This window comes from Artemia franciscana, chromosome 2 (assembly GCF_032884065.1).
Source record: "Artemia franciscana chromosome 2, ASM3288406v1, whole genome shotgun sequence".
In the NCBI taxonomy this organism is placed as follows: Eukaryota; Metazoa; Arthropoda; class Branchiopoda; order Anostraca; family Artemiidae; genus Artemia; species Artemia franciscana.
This window is the reverse complement of record NC_088864.1, coordinates 23,675,499-23,696,895: the sequence shown is the minus strand read 5'-3', so window position 1 is coordinate 23,696,895 and position 21,397 is coordinate 23,675,499. Positions and strand designations below refer to the sequence as shown.

At 35.0% G+C, this 21,397-nt stretch overlaps 1 protein-coding gene across 1 annotated transcript in view; it reads left to right on the top strand.

Annotated features, from left to right (window-relative positions):
• Nucleotides 1-21,182, top strand: part of LOC136039033 (uncharacterized) — a 72,824-nt gene extending 51,642 nt beyond the window's left edge. Inside the window, exons 6-12 of the mRNA XM_065722535.1 lie at nt 1,732-1,916; nt 5,836-6,011; nt 7,237-7,351; nt 9,355-9,597; nt 14,675-14,791; nt 15,218-15,345; nt 19,090-21,182. Coding sequence (XP_065578607.1) covers nt 1,732-1,916; nt 5,836-6,011; nt 7,237-7,351; nt 9,355-9,597; nt 14,675-14,791; nt 15,218-15,345; nt 19,090-19,261 — 1,136 coding nt within the window. The 3' untranslated portion in view covers nt 19,262-21,182. The remainder of the gene's footprint in view (nt 1-1,731; nt 1,917-5,835; nt 6,012-7,236; nt 7,352-9,354; nt 9,598-14,674; nt 14,792-15,217; nt 15,346-19,089) is intronic.
• Nucleotides 21,183-21,397: the final 215 nt, after the last annotated feature.

Here is a 21,397-nt window from a genome sequence, read left to right as displayed (position 1 = left end):
TTGCTATGCGCATATTGCTACTAATGCTGCTACAAATGTTGCTACTGCGCAATCTAAGGGTATTAGGGTGAAGCTTATAAGGAATATTTAGGTGGATGTTGAGATAAATCAAAACAAGTTATGAACAAGTAGACTTTCAAAAAGGAGACAAAGCAATATCTGAAGAGCAAATTATATTATTAAGTTAGACCTTTAAGGGTAAGTTGTGGGAGATTTGGAACTGACCAGATGGTACTTTGTATATACTTTTAATTTAGGAGATCCAATTAGACGAAAAAACTGTATATGTAGGTTTTGAAAAGGGTATATAAGGAATATCACAGGCAGCACCAGTCTATAATAGCTAGAAATATCATTGAAAATTTTAAAGGAGCTAATTTGATTCAAAATTAAAAGTTCTGGTGCCTTTTTAAAAGTAAAAAGAGATTGGAGGGCAAGCAGTCCTTCTCAAGCACATTCATTTTCCAAGCGCACCCAGACAAAATTTCGAGACAGCCATTTTGTTTAGCATAGTAGAACGGTCCAGTATCTATGTTCTTAGGGATATTGAGTGTGCCAACCCCCCACAATTACGGAATTGACCCATTATGCTTTAAAACTAAACGTTGCTTTAAACTAAATCAAAAAGCAATGTGTTTATGGTTGCCAAGAAGACACTTTAGCAATATATCGAGAACGACTGGGAGTATTAAGTTAAAACTTTTTGGGCTTATACTGTTACTACTTCTGCTCTTACAGTTTAAGTAAATAAAATGAGTGTAAGTGTATCTAGGTTGTGAAAGAGCATATATAGAATCTTTTGCGAATGATATTGTTTTATTTTTCTGGTCAATTCCAGGAGTTACTAAATTGTGTCAGGATTAAAAATTGTTGAAAAAGTTTCTCCAACATACAAATAGCCAACCAAACTATTAATTTTTATAGAAATAAACCCTGAAAAGATGTAAAAACTAATTTTTTAATGAACAAGACTATGTCAATAAAAGCCAAACAAAAATTTATTTAAAAAACTTTTTCCACAAAACAAGTTTTTCAAAGAAAAGTAATGAGGTCCATTAAGCCAAAAATGAGCGTAAATAAGGTCAAATAATCTTCCAAGCGTAAAACTACTACAAATCGCTATCAATAAATAAGTGAAACTCAAAACAAACGGAAATTATAATAAATAGCCGAGTCGACTTAAAGCGACCAGAAATTACCCGATTACCCGTACCGTACCGAGCAAAAATTAACATTATTACTGCTGATAACCCCTATGCCTTCTCAAGACCAGCAAACAAATTCTCAAGACCATAAAACAAAACATGTTTTAAATGTTTTCCTTTTTTAACTTTCACAAATAAAAAATGATCAAATCCTTTAAGGAATAAATATTAGTATAGGTCAATTAAACTGCAGTTCACGGTCATTTTTTTTTCAGTAAAGTGCAAATAATGTTCTGGTCCTGAGAAGGTATGGGGGCTATCAGCCGTACTAATGTTAATATTTTGCTCGTTTAGAGTTTAACTCGGCTGTTTATTTTAATTTCAGTTCGTTTTGAGTTTCATTTATCTATTGATAGTGATTTATGGTAGTTTTACACTTGGAATATAATTTGACTTTATTTCCGCTTATTTTTGGCTTAATGGAGCTCTTTACTTTTCTTTGAAAAATTTGTTTTGTGTAAACATTTTTCAAAATTAATTTATAAACAAAGTTGATCTGTTTATGCTTTTTTTTGGTGATGAATAGTGCAAGAAGAAAATGATCGCCTAGAAACGTACAGAAAACTCATTGAACGACTGCCAGAAGTGAACGCTGCGACCTTAAAATTCATCCTCGGTCATCTTTATTTCGTCGATAGACTTTCAGACAGAAACCTAATGTCAGCTATGAACTTAGGCCCTCTTTGGGGTCCAACGCTAATGGCTTCTGGGGTAAGCACTTTTACATCTCGTTATTATTCCCTGTCAAAACGGTGTAATTAAGATTAGTCAAGCTTTAGAGGAAGCTGCTTCATATAATGTAAAAATAACAAGGTCTTTGAAGGGCTCTTTTTTTTAACAGAAAATCAAGACAATTTAATTTTCTAAGCAAGACAACATTAAAAAGGGCCGAATTCTTACTTGTATATATAAATAAAAGAGCAAATCAAAACCAACTGAAAAAAAAAAATTCAGTCTGACTATTGTTGCTTTATTTTTACTTTATTTCGAAAAAAGGTTTCCTTTTTTCGTACTCGATTTTTGCGGTTTATGTTTGCCCATATATTTTTGAAGTGTCGAAGTGTAAGATTATGATTAGTTTTTTTATGTTAACTCACATCTTTGAATGTTTTAACATGTTATTCATTGAATAAAGTTTACGTTATTCATGGAGCACAACTAAGATTTTAAAGAAAGACTGGCACGTACGAGGGAATTTCTTTCGGGAGGTGGAAAACTACAGGAAAATTTGGAAAATCGTTGCTATCATAAGATTGCATCAGGGGCATGGAACAACCGACATGCATAAGAATATATTTCTGGGAACCAAGGATAAAGGGGTTTTTCCTAGCTTCTAAACAACAGAAAAAATGGGCAAATTATATGGAAAGTCTCATTAAAATAGAGGTATTTTTTTAAATAACTGGAAAATATGGAAATTGTGACATTTCATTAAGGGCACAGATCAAAGCACATACCTAGGAGTATATTCCAGGGATCCGAAATTTCAGAAGAGAGAAGGTGTTTTCTTGGACACATGGACACTCCATGTGTCCTTATCTTCTCGGGACCCCTTCTCTGGTTTAACTTCAGAGATCAGGTGAGGACATATGAGTGTCTTTTGTGGCTACGAAAAATGAAAATATGAAACAAATTGGGGACGAGTATATTCCTGAGTAAGAAAACCGACTGCCGTATTTTGCCACTAGACGCTCCCAGAAATACCCATACTCGCTCTCACCAAATTCTAGCACCGACAAAAAGAAAAATGAAAACGAGTTGCTCTTTTATTCGCTTGTCCCGTATTTTGGTAACAAGTATAAATAATGTTCATTTTGTAATAGCTCTCAAAATAGATTTACTGTGCTCTTTGCTCAATATTTAACACTGCTACTGCTCCCATGCTTTTTTTCGTAGAAGTGTAGAACAAAAGCTTTTTGGCACCTTCTTAAAGCTGCTGTACTACAGAAATCAAACTGCCAGGAATGGATCTACAACCCAAAAGGGCTCTATTTACGCTTGGACGTTACGTATCGTGGGGGAGAGGGTCAGTACCCCCTTCCCCAATGTTGTCAGACAGTCTGAAAAAATTTCTATCGGTAAAATTGTGATGCGAAGTGCTACTATTTTACTTTTTTTTTTTTTTTTTTTTTATATTATCATCAGAGTGAAAGGGCTGATAAAAATATGTGATTGTAAATTCAGTGGAAAAAGATCAGTCTCAGTCGGTAAGATAACAAAATAAATGAAGTAATTTATAATAGCAGTATCACCCAAATCAGTCGGTAAAAATGACGAGCCATTCACTTAAATCCATTGCCCTTCTCTCAAATATTTTGGCTAGTGAAGCCTCTGGATTCCAGTGATTGTTAGTCTCTACTTGCAGCAGCAGGTTTAACTGTGCCCCTTTTTGCGTTGTCTTGATGTTCTAAAAAAGGGTAGTGCAAAGAATAAAAGCCTCCTAGAACAGAGGGAGTGTATGTACTAAATCAGACAGTTCCATGATTGACACTGCTTTGAGAATTTTATCTAAGTTTGACATACTTGGATTTGTGATTGACCACCATACCAGCCTTAATCTAGACTGTCTCTGGTTTTATCAAGATGGTTCTTTCAGAGCCCAAGTGGTATGCTGACAGTCATATTTCCCATCAGGTTTTAAGCATAAATTATATTCTTTGATTATCAAGTTGGAAATAGCACGTCTTTTAAAGTGAAAAACTACATTTAGCTCGTAGTTCAAGAGAATCAAACGCAATCAAGATGGGCGCTTCAAAACGACTATCTGTAAAATGAATTCTAAAGAGCTGAATCTCATGAACTCTCTTAATGAATTAGCTAGTAGAGATGAAGTTGGATCCACTGCGTTGGGTCACCGATCGAGAAATTAAACGAATACCCAGCCTGATGCCTTCGAAGTGTTAGACAGTTTCTCTATTTTCAGGAAGTTTGCTTGAAGGGATTGAGGGCAGTCGTAGGGTTCTTTTAGGCAGCTGTATGTATTGATGTGCTGTCCTCAGAGTTTTATAGAGGGTACGTGAATGGAACTTGTAATTAGGGGCTATTTGACCTCGTCGGTTCAAATCCAAAGTGTTTTATTGCGTTTCAGTTCAAACAGAAACTGAACGGGAAAGTTCGGCTATAGCTGAATAGTGAGTATGACAGTTTTACCCATTTTTCTCATTTTGATTAATAAGTCTGTTCGGTCGCTCTGCTCTGTGTAACAAAGTGGATTGATGCTCAGCTTGGCAATATGGGGCCCGGGTCTCGATCCTCTCCGCAGCAAGGTTAGGCGACAAGCTTGTTACTTGTCCCTGTAAAAAAAGACCCTGCAACTAAAACGTTGATTCGACATCCTATGTGCCAGCAATGGTTCTGGAGGACTTTTATCCCTTTTTTTGGTCCCACTAGGGAAGTTGATTTTTTTGTTTGTGTGTTTTCCGACTTCTATTTTTGGTCTAGATGAAATATGTTTAAAACTAGGGGTGTTTTAAGTTTTAAGACATGCTCCCTGTCTTGAATCATTGCTGATATATGATTTGAAAACAAAGGAACGGGATATAGGTACTATTAAAAACAAAAACAGCAAAACCTAGGAAACACTCTAGATACTATTTATTTTTCTGCAACAGACTTAAACCAAGTTTTAAAGGCTGAAACCGTATCTCATGGCAGTCTTAATTTTTCTTGTGCCAAAATTTTTGGTATCATCAGCTACTGGATGATGCGCCATTAGTCTAGACAAGAAGGTACTTACCCGCTGCATGGGTGGTGGGTGCATCAAGCAGACACGAATTTTCCACATTCGACGTTGCTTTAAAAGCAAAGCAATAGTAAATAACTCTCACTTATGTCCGTGTAATGATAGCTGCTCTTATCTGCTGCAGATATCCAGATACCCTGTTTAGAGATATGATAACCATATTGTATTTTTTATGCGTCAATTAGTCCGAGAGTTGGCATCGATGGTTTAGTTCTTCATGAAGAATTATGGTAACATCAGCCACTGGATGATAGGCTGTTAGTCACGACGAGAAAATGATTATCGAGTGCATGGATGGTCGGCGCCTCCAACAGAAAGTAAATCCTCTGGATTCAATATTGATTCACAAGCTAAGCAATAGTTAATGAATATCACTTCTTTGAGTGTAATGATAGCTGTTCTTATCTGCTGCAAATGGTAAACTATAAAATGTAGATATACTACTTTGGCATCTGATATTTACTTTATATTTTACTTTATATGCCTTAAATTGTCTGAGAGTTGGCACCATGGTTTGATTCTTCATTAAGAATTATGGTACCATCATCTTCTGGGAGATAGGCTGTTGTCCTGACAAGAAAATGATTATCGACTGCATGGATGGTCGGCGCCTCCAACAGAAAGGAAATCCTCTGGATTCAATATTGATTCACAAGCTAAGCAATAGTTAATGAATATCACTTCTTTGCGTGTAATGATAGCTGTTCTTATCTGCTGCAGATTTTAAATTACAAAATGCAGATACACTACTTTGGCATCTGATAGCCGTATTTTACTTTATATGCCTTAATTTATCCGAGAGTTGGCACCGAGGGTTTGATTCTTCATTTAGAATATGTATTCCTTTTATAGCTAAATTTATTACTGTGCTTGTTTTAATTTTTTCAGACAAATACTGAATTACGTTTCAGTGGTGCTCATAATGACGCGAAGCTGGTTTACGATCTTATTGTCCATTATCCAAAACTGTATGGACTGACACCGGAGCAGCTGGACAAAGAAATGAAGCTTCAGATTGTGTCTGAGATGGCACAGGAAATCGCTACTGGAAAAATCCCCAAACGGTATGTTGCAAGAAATGTGAGGAAAGTAAAGAGTTTATTAAATATAAAATTGATTCATAATAACCGACCCATACTGCCATTTTCGGCATAAACCACATATCCCATTAAGCTTCATAAGAAGGATTTAGTGATTTTTTTTTTACTCTCAATGATGTTATAGTCAAATATTGTTTGATGTAATCTAATTCTCTGTAAATATTATTATGACACACAGTATCGGCTATTTGGTAATCATTCCTGACATATAAACTTATAGCCACTATCATAGAATACCACTTCTGAATTCATATTTCTGAACTTACTAAATACGTAGGAAAATATGTTATCATCACCATGTAGTGGTGGAATTGTTCTATATTGTGGTTTTTTTTTTTATTGGTAGTGTAAGGGATTACATTCTTTAATTCCCAACCGAATCTCATTTTGGTTTTATTCTCATTTTCAGTTAATGCCTTCTATTAAACATAGTGGCCAGAATTTGTGGACTCGTCCGCTTGATGATTTTTGATTTTTACGTAAAATAGTGATTGTTCTCTATCAGAACTTCGCTTGACAATAGCAGCAATAACATTTTGTGTCTATATTATACCTTGACGTGTAAAAATTGAAAACCTTTAGAATGCATAAGGTTTTTTCTGGTACAAGTTTGATAAAATGTTTTGATAAATAATAAAATTCAGTGCACGAATTAGATTGTGGAGGATCCACCCCAAGAGCAGCACCTATTAACTACTAAGAATATTGTCTTCTTTTTCTCTCGTACAATTCACGGCCTCTTGATTGTATATGCATCCGTTCTATTTTTAGACTTCCTACAACTGGTGGTACTACGGTTCACAGCTTTCTCTCTCCCAGTGTTCTAGTATAAGTGAAGATTTGGACATAAAAATTCAACAAATCCATCTTTAAGTGTTTTTAATCAAGTGCATACCTCTTTGTTTTAAATATTAGACGTGCCAGGCACGATGTTGTAATCAGCTTTATAGTAAGGGGCGTGGTGGGATTTATTTTGCATTATGTACCTTCCCTTCTTGGTGAAATTCAATCTAAAAAGTAAGAGGCCATTCTGACCAATCATGTTGTATCTTTTACTTTCAACTTGTAACTTCTTGGTCGTAACTCTCCAAGTATGATACCATATCAAACTTAGTGAATAAAATTTCCAAGTTGCTTCGAAAGGAAAATAACTGTTAAGTTCTCACACTTATTATGTTTTTCCCTATAGGAAAGCTGGTGATCTTCGTGTCTGGGTTCACATCGAGCTAGGCGGTGACAACCTTGAGAGGAGCTCCTTGACTAGCACATTCCCAAGAGAATCTTCAGAGCCTATGGTTGTGTCCGTGAGTATTTGTGTTTTAATCTTCTGTCTCTGTTTGTGGAGGGTTCACCTCTCAAGAGAGACAACCCCGGAAAAATTATACTGACTAACTGTACTAACTTATAGTTATAGTATAGTAATTATACTGTACTAACTTTGCAGCAGTAAATGGTTGTGAGACACTTTTTTATCACGAGGACTATTATCAGTTTCTAATAAAAGCTGAGAACAGCAAACCAAAGCTTTGTGGTTTCTGTTCATTATTGTCTTGAAAGTAGATCAGATTAGTTAAGGATTTCTGTAACTTCTGAAACATATGTTTAAATCGTGAAATCCTGAATTTTTTAGTGCGGAGAAAAATGAGGGTTTTTGGATATGCTGGGGTATTATTAGTCTGAAATGTCAAAAAATGGACTTTAAAATATAGATCTTACGACGAAGGCTTTTTGTTTGTAGTGATACGACTAAAAAAAAAAAAAAAAAAAAAAAAAAAAGAAAAAAAAACAAAAAAACCGAGGTTTGATTGAAAAAAAATGGGAATATAAATACTATTGTTTGAAACAAAACAACAGCAAAGAAACAAATAAAAGAAAAAAAAAGAAACATAGTAGGTGATAATTGCATTGTCCGTGCTTGAAAATCAAAAAGATCAATCGCCTACTAGGCCATCTTAGTCCAAACACAATCATGTACTCCTGGTTTCGTGGCTTGTCAATATATGGGTTTTAAAGATCATCCAGATTATAATTCCCACCCCCACCCTCCTCAACATCTGTAATTTAAAACATGAATTATATCGTCTGTTAACTTTTTGATCACTTAGAATAGATTGGAGACGCTTTACTAGCTTTTAAAAAACACGACAATGCAAATAATAGTTTTGCCCTTTAAACTGTTTCATTAAGTATGTACGTGTCAAGTGATTCTCAACGCTTACTAATTTCATTCACTTATTATGGTTAAGCGATTCAGTGTAATAATTCGCATGTATTTTGTTTTTCTCTGACCTTGGGCAGAAATCTTTAATCTATGTATTTTTAAACCTAAGCAGATTTAGTATTTCAAAATTTTGCTTCATCAAGAGTAAACGGTGCTAAAAAGCGAATACTTTGATGAAGATCTCCAAAAATTGTATTTAAATTATTGGAGTAAAAGGGCTCTGTGTGTAGAGTCTGTAATATTTTTCCAAGTCGTCTATAAGCTAATTTATGCCAGGTTCAATTTCTACTAAAACAGATTTGTCGTAGATAATGAGATTAAGCTAGTACGTAGAGTGATTCAAATGGCGAATAAAATTAAGTCTAACAGACATAATTATTTTTGCTGGCTGATCAATGGTGTGCGTAGCGCAGTACCGATCTCCTGATTCTCTGCTTTCGGTGGGGAGTACAATGAACCGTTGGGTACGGTAGAAAGCATAACATTGTCTTTACCTATGATCGACAATGTACGACCAATGACCGATTGTGGATAAGACTGAGAGCATTTAAATGCCCATTGTTTATTGTGTGTGGCTGTTCAGTTGCGTACAACGGCTGTTTATTTGTTTCAAGCAGTTGTTTATTTATATACAATAAGGAGTATGTACACTACCGCTTTTCAAGAGTAAAATTTAGGAATAAAGCAAAAACTACAACAAATAAACAAATGCCACCACAGGCAGAACTCGTGGCCTTCTGCCTCCAGTATGGCACTTATTGCTATTTCCCTTATTATTACTATCATGAACGGACTTACCAAACGGAGCCAAAGCTCAGGATACGAAATACCAACTGTCTGGGAACTAGGGACAGATTTTCTCATCTTTATCATATATCCTGCTACCTGTCCGACCTTACCCTCCACCACTGTTAGTATCCAAATTATAAAACCTCCCCGGTACCTAATCCCAGCTAGACATTCTTCTATTAGATGCCTTCTTGTTTCTGTGGCAATCTGACACTTTCTGGAAAATTGGGGAATAAGTTCTTCCAAAAATTTCCCTCTAGGTATGAACAGTGGTCTTAGATAAACTTAATTTTGCAGATAACTCCTACTACCATTGCTTCGGACATTGTTGAAGCAATTCAGACTAGAAACAAGTTCGACTATAATGGTCCTTGTATGCTGGTTGAATCGGTACTTAAGGATAATTTGCTTCGACCCTTTCATCCCGATGAACCAGTTTTGCCAGCAGTTTTACGTTGGGCTGAATGGGATGCAGAAGATGGGAAAAATAACAAGCTGATTCTAAGGACAGATGGATTCTTGAAGAGGATTGCTTCTTGGGTATGTTTCTTTTTGTATGAAAGTACATTTTTCATTAATTTATGTGCCTTATGTGACTGAACCTCTTCATATTTATGCCTTTTGGCTTTATTGCCTTTTGAAATTATGTGCTATGTTATTGTATTTGTCTAGGAGTAAAGTGCATCTAATTCTCAGTTTGTAATGAATTTGGTCCAAGTTTCATTGCCAATAAACAATAATTTAATTTTCATGCTGAGTTTTGCTCGGAACAATATAAAATATATTGATAGTCCATGCGCATATATTAAAACTTTAATTTAATAACTAGCTTTCTCAGTTGAATATTCTTCTCAGACTTGGCAACTCTTCTGATTTTATACAAAGTAATTACCAAGAAAGCACAAAGAAAGAAAGAAAAACGAAAATGTGGTTAACAGTATTTGGAGTAAAAAGACAGTAAAAAAAGAAGTGGAGAAAAATATAACATTAAACAGACCTAGAGACGTTTTAATAACAAAAAAAATAGAAGAAGGTGAAGAATTATGACATTTATGTGCCCCTATAAACATAAACCTGAATGAGAGAGTACCTTTACACGATTGATCTGTGATTAATAGAAGCCTATGATCATGATTGCCCTTGATTTATGTGATTCGATTTCACTATCACGTCTCTGCTTTAAAGTAGACTGTTCACATAACTTGGGGTTGCAAGTCCCATGTTTTTTCGAGAGGTGTATTTTTGTATATTTCGGGTTCAAAGGCGCCAATGGACTAAACTGACATAGAAAGGGCGGTTGGATGCCATTCAATCAGATTTTGTCGATACTAGCTCTGAGAATTTGAAATTAATGAATCCTCGCTATCCTTTCTACGATCATCCATTCTAAAGGGCAAGGATCGGAAAAAAAAAGTGGGAGACGCTTCACTCTTTGCCGATCCAAAGCTTTTGTATTGACTATGATTAGCGACTTCAAACACCTTACTTACCAACTTTGGTGAAAAACAACCACATTCTGTGAAATGTATACTTAATATGTTCTGATTTTGAACTACTTTATTTGGATATTCTTACAGCAAAAAATAAGCTCAGTGGTTCAAAATACAAAGCTTTGTGGGAAATTACATTCACTGCGAAGAACATAGGAACATATTATGTTTTGATTTTAGACCTTAGTTCCACCTGTGTCCCCAGAGGTACCCAGCATTGAGGAAGAGCCTCCAATCATCCCGTTCGCTTGCCGCAGCTTGTACATCCCCCAACTTCGGTTAAATAAAAGCTCTGAGGTTAATTCCACTGCCTACTTCTCGTCTTTTAACGGACTTGGAACCGCCGTGCTCCCCCCTCACCAGCTCTGTGAGGCAAGGTTCCTTACATGGTTGAGTTTTCTTTACATGGTTCAGTTTTCCTTACAAGGTTCCTTACATGGTTGACACAAAATCTGAAGTTTAATTTCTATATTTATTATTGATAACTTCAAATACTGGGCTCAAAAACCCTACTCTATATACTCTAGTCCAAAAAATATAAAGTCCAAAGAAAGATTCCTTTAAATCGTTATCTTGGACAGATAATCTAACGCCAATCCTAGAATGAGCATTGGACAGCTAAAGGGTGCTTATAAAGTTGGCAAAGAGACTGAAGTGGACTCGGGACCAAGGGTCCCACGTGTACTATTAGTCACCATCAACGGGTAAATCTGTCAGCCTAATTGACTGACCAATTTGCACGAATAAGCTATCTCTCTTACCATAGATGCAATGTTATAAGCTGACATACTTAGCTATCTCTACCTTTTTGCTGCTATTGCAATTTGCGAGGATTTTAAAGAGCTAGACCAGAAATACACCAGTATTTTCCTAAACCTAATTTAGGAAGTAAATTCTCCGTCAACAGGAACAAAACTATTGACTTGATTCATGTCTCACAGGAAGTTGTAAGTATCGCCAGAAAACCTCTTAGCCAATGTACTATAACTTCATAGTCTTCAGTTCTAGCTTATATATTCCAGAACGAGCAGTGAAAACATACTGTTTATGGGCTCCACTCACGTATACATAGCAGAATTTAAGGCCTTTCTCTTGTAATTGATTATGTTTCCTGCATTTGACATTTTCTGAAATAGTGGCTGATACTTTTCAAACCGACTTAATGAATTGTACTGTGATTTTTTTACCCCGAAGAATACATAACAATAATGTCCCAATGCAAACCTGCGGATTAGCAGTGAGGGTGTATAATCAATTGAAGAGTGGACAAAGTCTAATGGACAAAGTCTTGATGTTAGGTACCATTTAAAGGATCCAAAATAAAACAGATAATTTATTTTATTTCTATTTTTGCTGATATTTTATAAGTATTTGATGACGTGGACCGTTCAGTTACTCTTGTCAGAGCCAGAAAACTTGATGCATGGAAGCTCATTACATGAATGCTTGGCAGTTTTCTGTCTAATCGGAAGTGTTGTCCTTCTCAAGCGAGGATGTGCTTAATTTTATTAGTATTTTTTGTATGGTTGTCCAAATAACAAAATTAGCTCCTTTATCCATTTTGATAATTTTAATAACCATCACAACTGTTCGAAGTTTAGGGATGAGTGTTTAAAGTTTGAGACGTGTTAGTACCTTTACTAAGAATATATTATTGATACCTCACGTAAGATACTGAAAAACGACCTTGATAAACTGAATCTTACTATGAATAATAAAGATATTAAGACATTTTTCTTCTTAATTCTTTACAAGCTGCTACACCGACTTGGAACTGAGTACCAAGACCTCTGTAAAGCTTTTAGGTATATGTTTGTTTAGTGACCTTAAATTTAATCCTCATATATCAAATTTTTTAAAATATGTAAATTTTTGGTTAATTGTTTTTTTTCTCCATTTCAAGGGTTTATTATTTGAATGACAAGACTAAGAACTATTATTGCTTCTTTGTCCAACCCTTACTTGATAACACTTCTCTTGTTTGATATCCGTGTCTCAGAAAAGATCAGACATATGAAATTGAGAACATTGCAAAAGAGGCTATAAATTATCTTGCTCTTCCTTCACCGTTTACGAACATGTTGATTCAGGTTCATTAGAATTCTTTGAAATGGAGAATAGTCATCTTACCACAGCGTTTGGACTAAAATGCCTCTGGTTCGACTTTTATTGCTACATTCCTCGTCCGTACCAAGACAGCTAAATAACGAGAGCGATAGACTCTTACTTCCATTTCACTTTGGCAACGGAAAGGTATCATAATTTCTTTTTTGCAGCATTTTATTCCTCGGTTTAACTAGTGATTTTTGCTTGATTTTTATTTTTATCTAAATAAGTCGGTCTCGACCTAGGATTTGATTTGGATTTTTTTTTTTCTACTTTTGGCAGCTCTTTGTTTTTTCTTCTCTTAATTTTGGGCATGCTCACTCTAGCTTAAAGCTATTATAGGAATTACAATTCTCTATTTTTAAGCAAAGGTACCGTGTTCTTTTGTTCAGTAATCTAATTCGCCAGGTTAATCAGGGATTTTAACTTTTGTGGTTTTGCGTAAATGTGTTGACCTAAAGTTGTATAGCTTAATTGTATCTCTGGATAGTAGTGTGTGGAAAGTATGTTATGAAAGTATGCTATGGAAAGTTCCTTGTACATGGAAAGTACAAGGCCCGAATTGTGATTTTCAGAGCAAACCCTAAAATTATGTAGACAGCATCTTCGAGCGAGACTGGTTTTAACGAGATATAATTTATCTGCCTGTCTACTGTAAAAACTCTACTTGAGAAGCCCCTGAATTAATTGGGGCATTTTCATAATTTTTGATGCCATATATGGGAGTCTGGGGGATAAAGGGCGTTGAAAGGGTAGGTGACTGTCCGTAAATATAGCTATTGTGCTAACTAGATTAAATTTTTGGCGGAAAATGAAATTGCTGATGACCTTCTTCAGAAGTATATAAGAGCAGTAGAGGCGAAGAAACTGTTTAGAAAACCGATTGATTAAAATTATTTCAATAATTTGTATTAGTCATTGTGGGAAAGAAGCACCAGGCTGTGCCGATAGTTGGCTAAGGTTGACAGATGATTAACATTGTTAACATCAAATTTTTAATGACTGAAATTTTCGTCTTCCAAGCTTCTCGGCATTTATTTTTAATCTATATGTATTGGTGTTTCAACAAGCTTTAGATTTTTTTCTTTTTTTACTTTTTCAGGGATCTTAGAATCACGAAGCTATATATTTGTGCAAAAACGTATATTTCTATAAAGTATTTATTTCCACCAAGAGCCAGATATCACTGCTCGATCTATCTATAGAAGTGGGTATGTGCGAATGACTATTTAGCTAAAAAAATTTGATAATGAAATAGTTTTAAGTAATTGGGTCCCACGCCTCTACTCTGGTTTTGCAGTTCAGATTAGTCGTGACTAGCTGTTTGTCAAAAAAAAACCTATCCTAATCAAGAAAACATTTGTAAAGCATTGATATTGATACTGGCTTCGTTAATCATGTGGTAACACTGGCTTCGTTAATCATAAATCTCATTGATTACTCGAGTATCTACGTCATGGCTGCCTTTTCAGCTCGTCTAAGTTACCTACTGAGTGTTTGAGGTGATATATAAGATGGAATACTGCACTGGTATGTTAATGAATCGAGAAGGGTTTGTGGATTTAGACATGTCCCAGTTACAGATGGGAACGAGGCCGCAATTAGGTATGAAGAATTAAAGAATGAGAAGAATTAGGTATTAAGAATTAAAGAGAGATAGACAGAACATTTTGTGAATGTGCTAAACCTTAATAGGGTTATGTAAAAGATATAGAAAAGAATGAAAAAGTTAGTGACACTTTAAATATGAAGGAAGATTTATTTTGTGAGAAAAAATTTGTGAAAATACTAAAAAGACTAAAATATAACAATATTATATAAGCTGATAGTATCGCAAATGAGTTTTTCAGGTATGATTGTTGTGAGTTTAGTGATAAGTTCCTGAAGATTATGAATATGATTTTGAAAAAGGAGAAGTACCTAGTGATTTTAGGAATGCAGCTGCATTGAGTTGTCAGTATTAGTATCAGTAGTAGTTTAAGGCTTAACCAACCATTGATTTTTCTTTCTTTCTTTTTTAGATGAACAATAGACCCGAATTAGAAGTGGTGCAATTCGCAGATAGAAAATCGAAGACCTACAAATTTGTCCCTGTAGTTATCGATGATGGCAGAGTTCAAATCCACAAAGATCAAAAAGTAAGTTGTATCCTTTTGTATATTAACGGTCAAGAATGGTTTAGTATACACAAAGACTGTACAGTACTTTCGGACTGTTCTGATGAACCGGAGGAAGAAATGCTTAAGAAAGAATGCTTAAGAAAGAATGCTTGAAAAATAGCTTTGTTTGGTACTGTACATCCACCTTGAACCGCTTCTCTGAGGGGACTGTTCCATCAAATTTATCTCTTTAAGAGTGATTAGACATATGTAAAAAGCTTAACGATAACACTGGGGAAATGACTAGCGACGTAAGAGGTCTTACTTTATGTGCACGGCACGATGAAATACGTGTCGTTAAGGGAAAAGCGAAAAATGAAGATTCTTTCATGGGGAGGTGCCTAAAACTATATAAGAATTTTAGGCTCCTATTTTTTTCCTTTAGCTTTTTCAGCTTTTTTTTAGAAAACCAAATCACTGCTGCATGAATGGAATTTGGATTGTGTGCAGTGTTTCATCGGTCATGAGCCAAAAAGGAAACCAGCTACTCCTTATTCTATAACCATCCTACCAGTTAAAGAAAATCTAAAAAGGTGAGTGATGAAGGTTTAGTAAATTGTTGAAATTAACTGCCTCAACTAAATTTTTAGTCAATCCTGTTCTTGATGGAGAATTTTGGTGTCGATATCTTCTCTGTAAGAAATTGCTTGCGCCACCTCTGTACTTTTGTTTATACCCAAGGTTTATATAAAAAAAAAAGTATTTTTCTGTCTGTTCATCAAGTGTCTATCTTTATGTTTATATAATACGTAGCTAAATAATCCAGTATAGAAACGTGAAATTTTCTGCCGTATAGTTTTTGAAAAATGGACCTAGGTTATGGACCTAGGCGAAAATACAACTTAAAAAAAGAAATAAAAAAAAACCAAAACCATAAAAATGGACATTTGACGTTGCGATAACAAGCATAAGAGGACTGAAGGACTGAGATCGTTACATTCAAACGGGCTCGAAGGTCTGAGTTGCCAACCGTTTCAAACGAAGGAAGACAGTAGGATGTCATGTTCGCAAGGCCCAAAGGCCCCAGCCTGCTTGTGCGGTGATTTTTACGAAGGCCAAAACCATGAGGGAATGGAGGTAGAAGACAAAAGCTGGAGAAACAAATATTGAAGATCAAGGGATCAAGGGATGGAGGGATCAAGGGATATTGGGGATCAAAGGAAAAAGATTTATCATTCTATCACAGTAAATCTATAGTCTAGCGCTTATAGAGAACTAGGTTTTGGCTTGAACCTTGTCTTTAATCTTTTAAACAGCTTAGTATCTTACTTCAATTGAGTTCAGGCTGAAATTGGCTCCAATTTGGGCCTTAGCTGGAGTAGTACGGGTGGGGTAAAATACTCATATGGTGTCAAAAACAGACTTTGTGGTCTCACAGTAGTTATGTCGAACACTTAATGGTAGAAGTCTTGATGTTGATCGGAAAAGTTTTACAAGGGAATGTCGTTAAACTAATTGCAAGAGAGTGAATATATATAAAACAAAATATCATAAAGAAAGAAAACGATCAAAAATGGGGTTTTTAAAGGCCAAATGAAAATACTGAAGAAAACACAGAAAGTGAATATTTCGAGAGAACAACCGCCTCTCTTCATCAGCGTGAACAAAATAATATGATCAAGGGAAAAACAGACGCGGAAAGTACAAAAAACCAATGAAAAATACCGCCAAAAAATTAAATAAAATTCAATAAAAGACCAAAAATTAAAATCAAATACCTAACAACAATAAAGTGAGTTATTCCCCAATATCCATGATTTGCACAAAATCCAAACAAATATGAACTGCCATCGATGGATACTAACGAACAACTGAGAAATAAAAAAAAACAAAAAAAAACGTATCTTGAAGTTTATTTCGTTAGAGAAAAAACATGGTGGATGTAGTTTTTATCCATTGTAGGTGTCTGTAGAATAGTTTTGAAAAAATTACATGGTTAGATGCACGGTTAGATTGCGTATGGTGAAGCGTTATTCCATTCATTCACTCGTAATTTGCAGTAGGAAGATATTTTTTTTATTTATTTAAATTAGCCAAGGATATAAATAAGCTATTACTAAAGTGGTTTGTTCCGATTTGTCTATTAAGGTTAAATGATACCTTAAAGAATCATCCCATCTCATCCATTATAAACTATATTTGTTTATGCTATCAAACTATTTAGAATTAATGGGGATGTCTTGCCATAACTTCTACAGCCTGCTTAAAAGATGCGATTAAACGACAGAAAATTGAAAGTTGATACCTACTTTCCCGAAAATTCTAGAAAAAAACATTTAACTTCCCATGTTTTGTGCCGGACATAGAGATTTTAAGTTTTGGTGAAACTAGCTTATCATAAGAAGTTTTGTTTTTTCGATTAAACGTAGCAGAATTTTCTTTTTAAAGTTCATGAAAGGGGAGTCCCTAAAAACGCTCTAGCATACCTGCTCGGACAAAGTTAAAAGTCAGTTCAATCGAATTATATTTGAGTAATTTGTCCGCTTTTGGAGTTTCCTGTGGTCTTACTCGCTTTAATTGACGAACTCGACGACAACAGGGAAATGAAATTTTACTGTCTTTTAGTTAAATTTTTGAGTTGAAACACAAATGCTCGACAGCTTTTGATGATAGCTAGTCCCCGGGGGAATTCGCTAATGGAATCTTTGTTTTTGAAATGGCCAACCGACGCTGGTAGTTCTTAAGGCTTCGTATCACCTTAAGGCGCATAAAATAGATCTCTAATCAACTAGAAAATGTGAATGGCTTACTTTACAAAAAAAATGGTATATTGACTTTCAATTTGTGCGAAAATGTTGAAATAATTCCTTTATCCCATAAGACACAGCTCAACTTACGTCTGTCTCTTTTACTTAAGGGTCCAAGTCTTCAGCAGCTTATCATGCATCTCTGTGCCTGATTCTCTCCTCTACGAACTCCCCAATGGTGATATCAATTAAACTGAATGCGCAAAACAGGCTATGGGTTGACCTTTCCCTTTTTGCATGGGATTAGCTATCCCTCTACGTCTCCATTTGGCACTCCTTCCAAGCTGGTTGTGGGGTAGACGAGATGGCTTGAATAAGGGTTTTACGAGACTCATTGTATGTGCAGTACACACTCACGAGGTGACCGTTTTGTCTACCCAACTATGCTGCCATTGTATTTTCTAATCGCCGTTATTTGTGAAACTTGTACAAATGCAATTTCGTACTTATCTAGGATTGTACTTATACATTTTCCTCAATACAAACTGTTTGTCAAAGAGACAGTACTGTTGTCAAGACATCTGTCTACAACCAGCTCGTGTGCACCTAATACAGCTGCTTCCCCTTTCTCTGCTTCGTTTTCTCGTTAGGGCATCGGGTCACGCAGTTGCTATTGAAAGTACCAGCTCCCTACTATATTTTCTATTTCAGAGCTTTCTATTTACAAATTAAAGGGATTGAAATGAAGAAATTATCGATATGACATTTACTTTCTGAGGGATATTTTTTCTCAGTTACAATCTGTATTGTTGATAACCTGCATTGCATTGCTGATCCCCTTCAAATCTCTTTGTCCTGGTTTGTCAAGGATGATTGTCTTCTTTTCCCTGTTTAAATTTCAGCTCTAATCCGTCAGAATTGCTCAGTATATGCAGCTTGGTAACGTAACAGCACCAACTTTGACATCTTACCTACGTACGTATCTTACGTACATTTTCTTTGAGAACAGTTTTTCTTCAAAGCTGATTCTAGCAGGCTCGGAGGACAAATTAAAATGTATACTGGGGTAATTGCAATATTCAGGCTATAGTCCAAAATAAGGAAGCTAGATTAATTCAACGAAATTGCCAAATTTCGCATGGGTTGATCATGATTAGGGTTTTTAATTTTCTTTCAATTAACTGTTCTTGTGGCCAGTGTTGAAAGGGGTTCAGTAAATTTATCCAAAATTGTCACATACCCGTAGTGCACGTGACGAAGGGTAAATATTAAATCTTTTTCTATTCGAGTTGCATTTTAGTTTGCTGGTTATTTTAAAGCTGTTCTTAGGGTCATAGGTGGAAACTGTTACGTCGTTATTTGGTTTGTTTATTCCTATCCTCATTTATTTTGATTTTGCTGTTTCATTCGTATTTAATTTGTTGGTTCAAGGTAATGCTCTATCAAGCCTCTCAACTTGTATCATATTCGTTTTTTTTTTCTAAAAACATTGGGTTGCTTGCTATGCCACTACATAGCAAAATAAGCTCAGTAAGCTACAAATTAGTTACAAGTTTATCGATCGCTTGTTATTGGTCATTTTATTTATAGATCTAAAGATGCGCCGTTTTGTGGCTATACGCTCTGTGTGTATTCAGAAGACGAGATGCTAAGGTGGTATACTCTGCTAATGACTCACGGATATATGGATCCAATTCCAATATTTCGTGGACTGAGCAGAACGTCAAACGCTTCGTTCCAGCGTGAAAAAGCTCCAGCATAAGTTTAAGTGATATAATATTTTTATGGTTTTGCCTGGTTATTAGGGTTATATTTCGTTATGATTTTCGTCATCATTGTATTTTACAATATTTTCTGACAAGGCGATACATAAGATAATCGGGTGATAAAATTCCCTCTATAATTTTCAAAACTCATTGATTACCCAGAATCAAATAAAAAAAATCTAAATTAATTGGTAAATTTCATCCTGTTCTTCACATATAAACCCTATTTTATTTAATCTATGTTTTATATGTCCTAGTCTTCGTTTAGGTCGTGGCTTACGTTTTGGGCATAATTTCTATATTTTTCCTTTAATGTGAGTGTCCCTGGTAGAAAGTCAATGCTATTTCCTATAGCATTGAAATACGTAACAAGATTTCCTCCTTTCTCATTGGCTTAATTGCTCCTTGAGGGGTGTTCCAGAATATCTAAAGACTCTTGACTTAAGCCAACTTAAGCCAATGACAAAGGAGGAAATCTTAGATATTAAAATTTATTGCTAAAAATCATCTCCTATAACTGCAAACTTAAGCATTATTGGGATTATTTATCGGTATAAGATTTACAAAACGACATAAAAATCAAAGCTGTATGATTAGTACAATCCTTATAAATATTAAGGGAAGCATATCTTAAATGGCCAATTTCGAAGAAAACTGATAATAATAAAAAAACATTCATGATCAAAAATTTTGGAATCTTGTGGCATATCGAGAGGCTACTTTACAATTTTTTACGTCTTGTAAAAATAATTTTTTACTACTTTTAAAAATTAGAGGTGTCCCCACTGATTAATTTTTTCAAGCTCAAAAGAAAAAAAAAATGCAAATTTGTTGGGTCTATTCATGTTATAGCAAACTATTTCACTGCTATAGGAAAATAGCATTGGCTTTCAACCTTGGAGAATGACCTTAATATTTATTACAATCTAAAGAATCGGGATGGTTGAGATAGGTTCTCAGTTAACCTTCTCATTCCCTTTTTCCTATATTCTAGTTTTGGATCTTGATTAGGTGGAAACCTGATTTATCTGTAAAAGGATACCTTATTGGACATATGTTGAAAATAGGAATTCGCTACCCATATTGGCTATTTAAGGTACTGCAGTTAAAAGATATACTTATTTTCCTTATAGTCTTCGTACGAGGGCCCAATCAAGGAATATAATTTTCTTCTTCTCTTACTCCCATTTTCAACACTTTCTAGTTGCTTCAGTGGTTCTCAGCCTTACTATGGTCTTACTCTGATAAAAGTACCTGTAATTTTCTGACCCCTCCAATAGTATATTTCTTATTGCTCAGAAACTAAGCTCTTTTTTAATTAGAGAAATCCAAGAAGGCTCTTAACTTGTTCCAGAGGTTCTCAGGCTACCCCTAAAATTAATAAGTGGCCATTGTATGGGGCATGCACTTTATGTTTGGTGTCGACGGAGTTAATTTATTTTTCAGGCTAGTGGCTCTCAACTTTGGGGTTCGTAATCTCAAAGACTTCATAAATTAACAAGGTCAGAAAATTTCTGATCAGGGAGAAACTATGTCTTGGGCTCGTCTAGTATCATTTGGTGTTTTCTTGTAAAAGCCTTATTTGGTAAAATCGTACAAACCACAATACTGCTTTATGGCGCCAGTGTTATTCAAGGCTTTCGAAAAATGTTGATGTGAGCAGGCAACATTATGCCGTTTGTGGCACTTGTAGTTTTCAATTTCTTTAGAATTAAAGCACCTTAAGGGCCTTTATTCTCCTCAATTCCGTATTTTCTGTCTGCGTTTCACCGGAAGAACGTGGAGAGCTTGCAAGCGTTACATATTTTATTATTACTCTTGTGGCGTTAACTGAAACTTGATCTTTTTTTATGCTAAATATAAGTTTTGTTGATGCTATTGCACTTATAAACACATATATTATATATATATACATATATATATATATATATATATATATATATATATATATATATATATATATATATATATATATATATATATATACATATATATACATATATATATATATATATATATATATATATATATATATTGATAGTTGTAATGATTATGAAAGTTATCGTTAGTGGAATACCGAGAGGAGTAGAAGGTAGAAAATAATGAAAATAACCTTTCCAAAGAGTATGCCG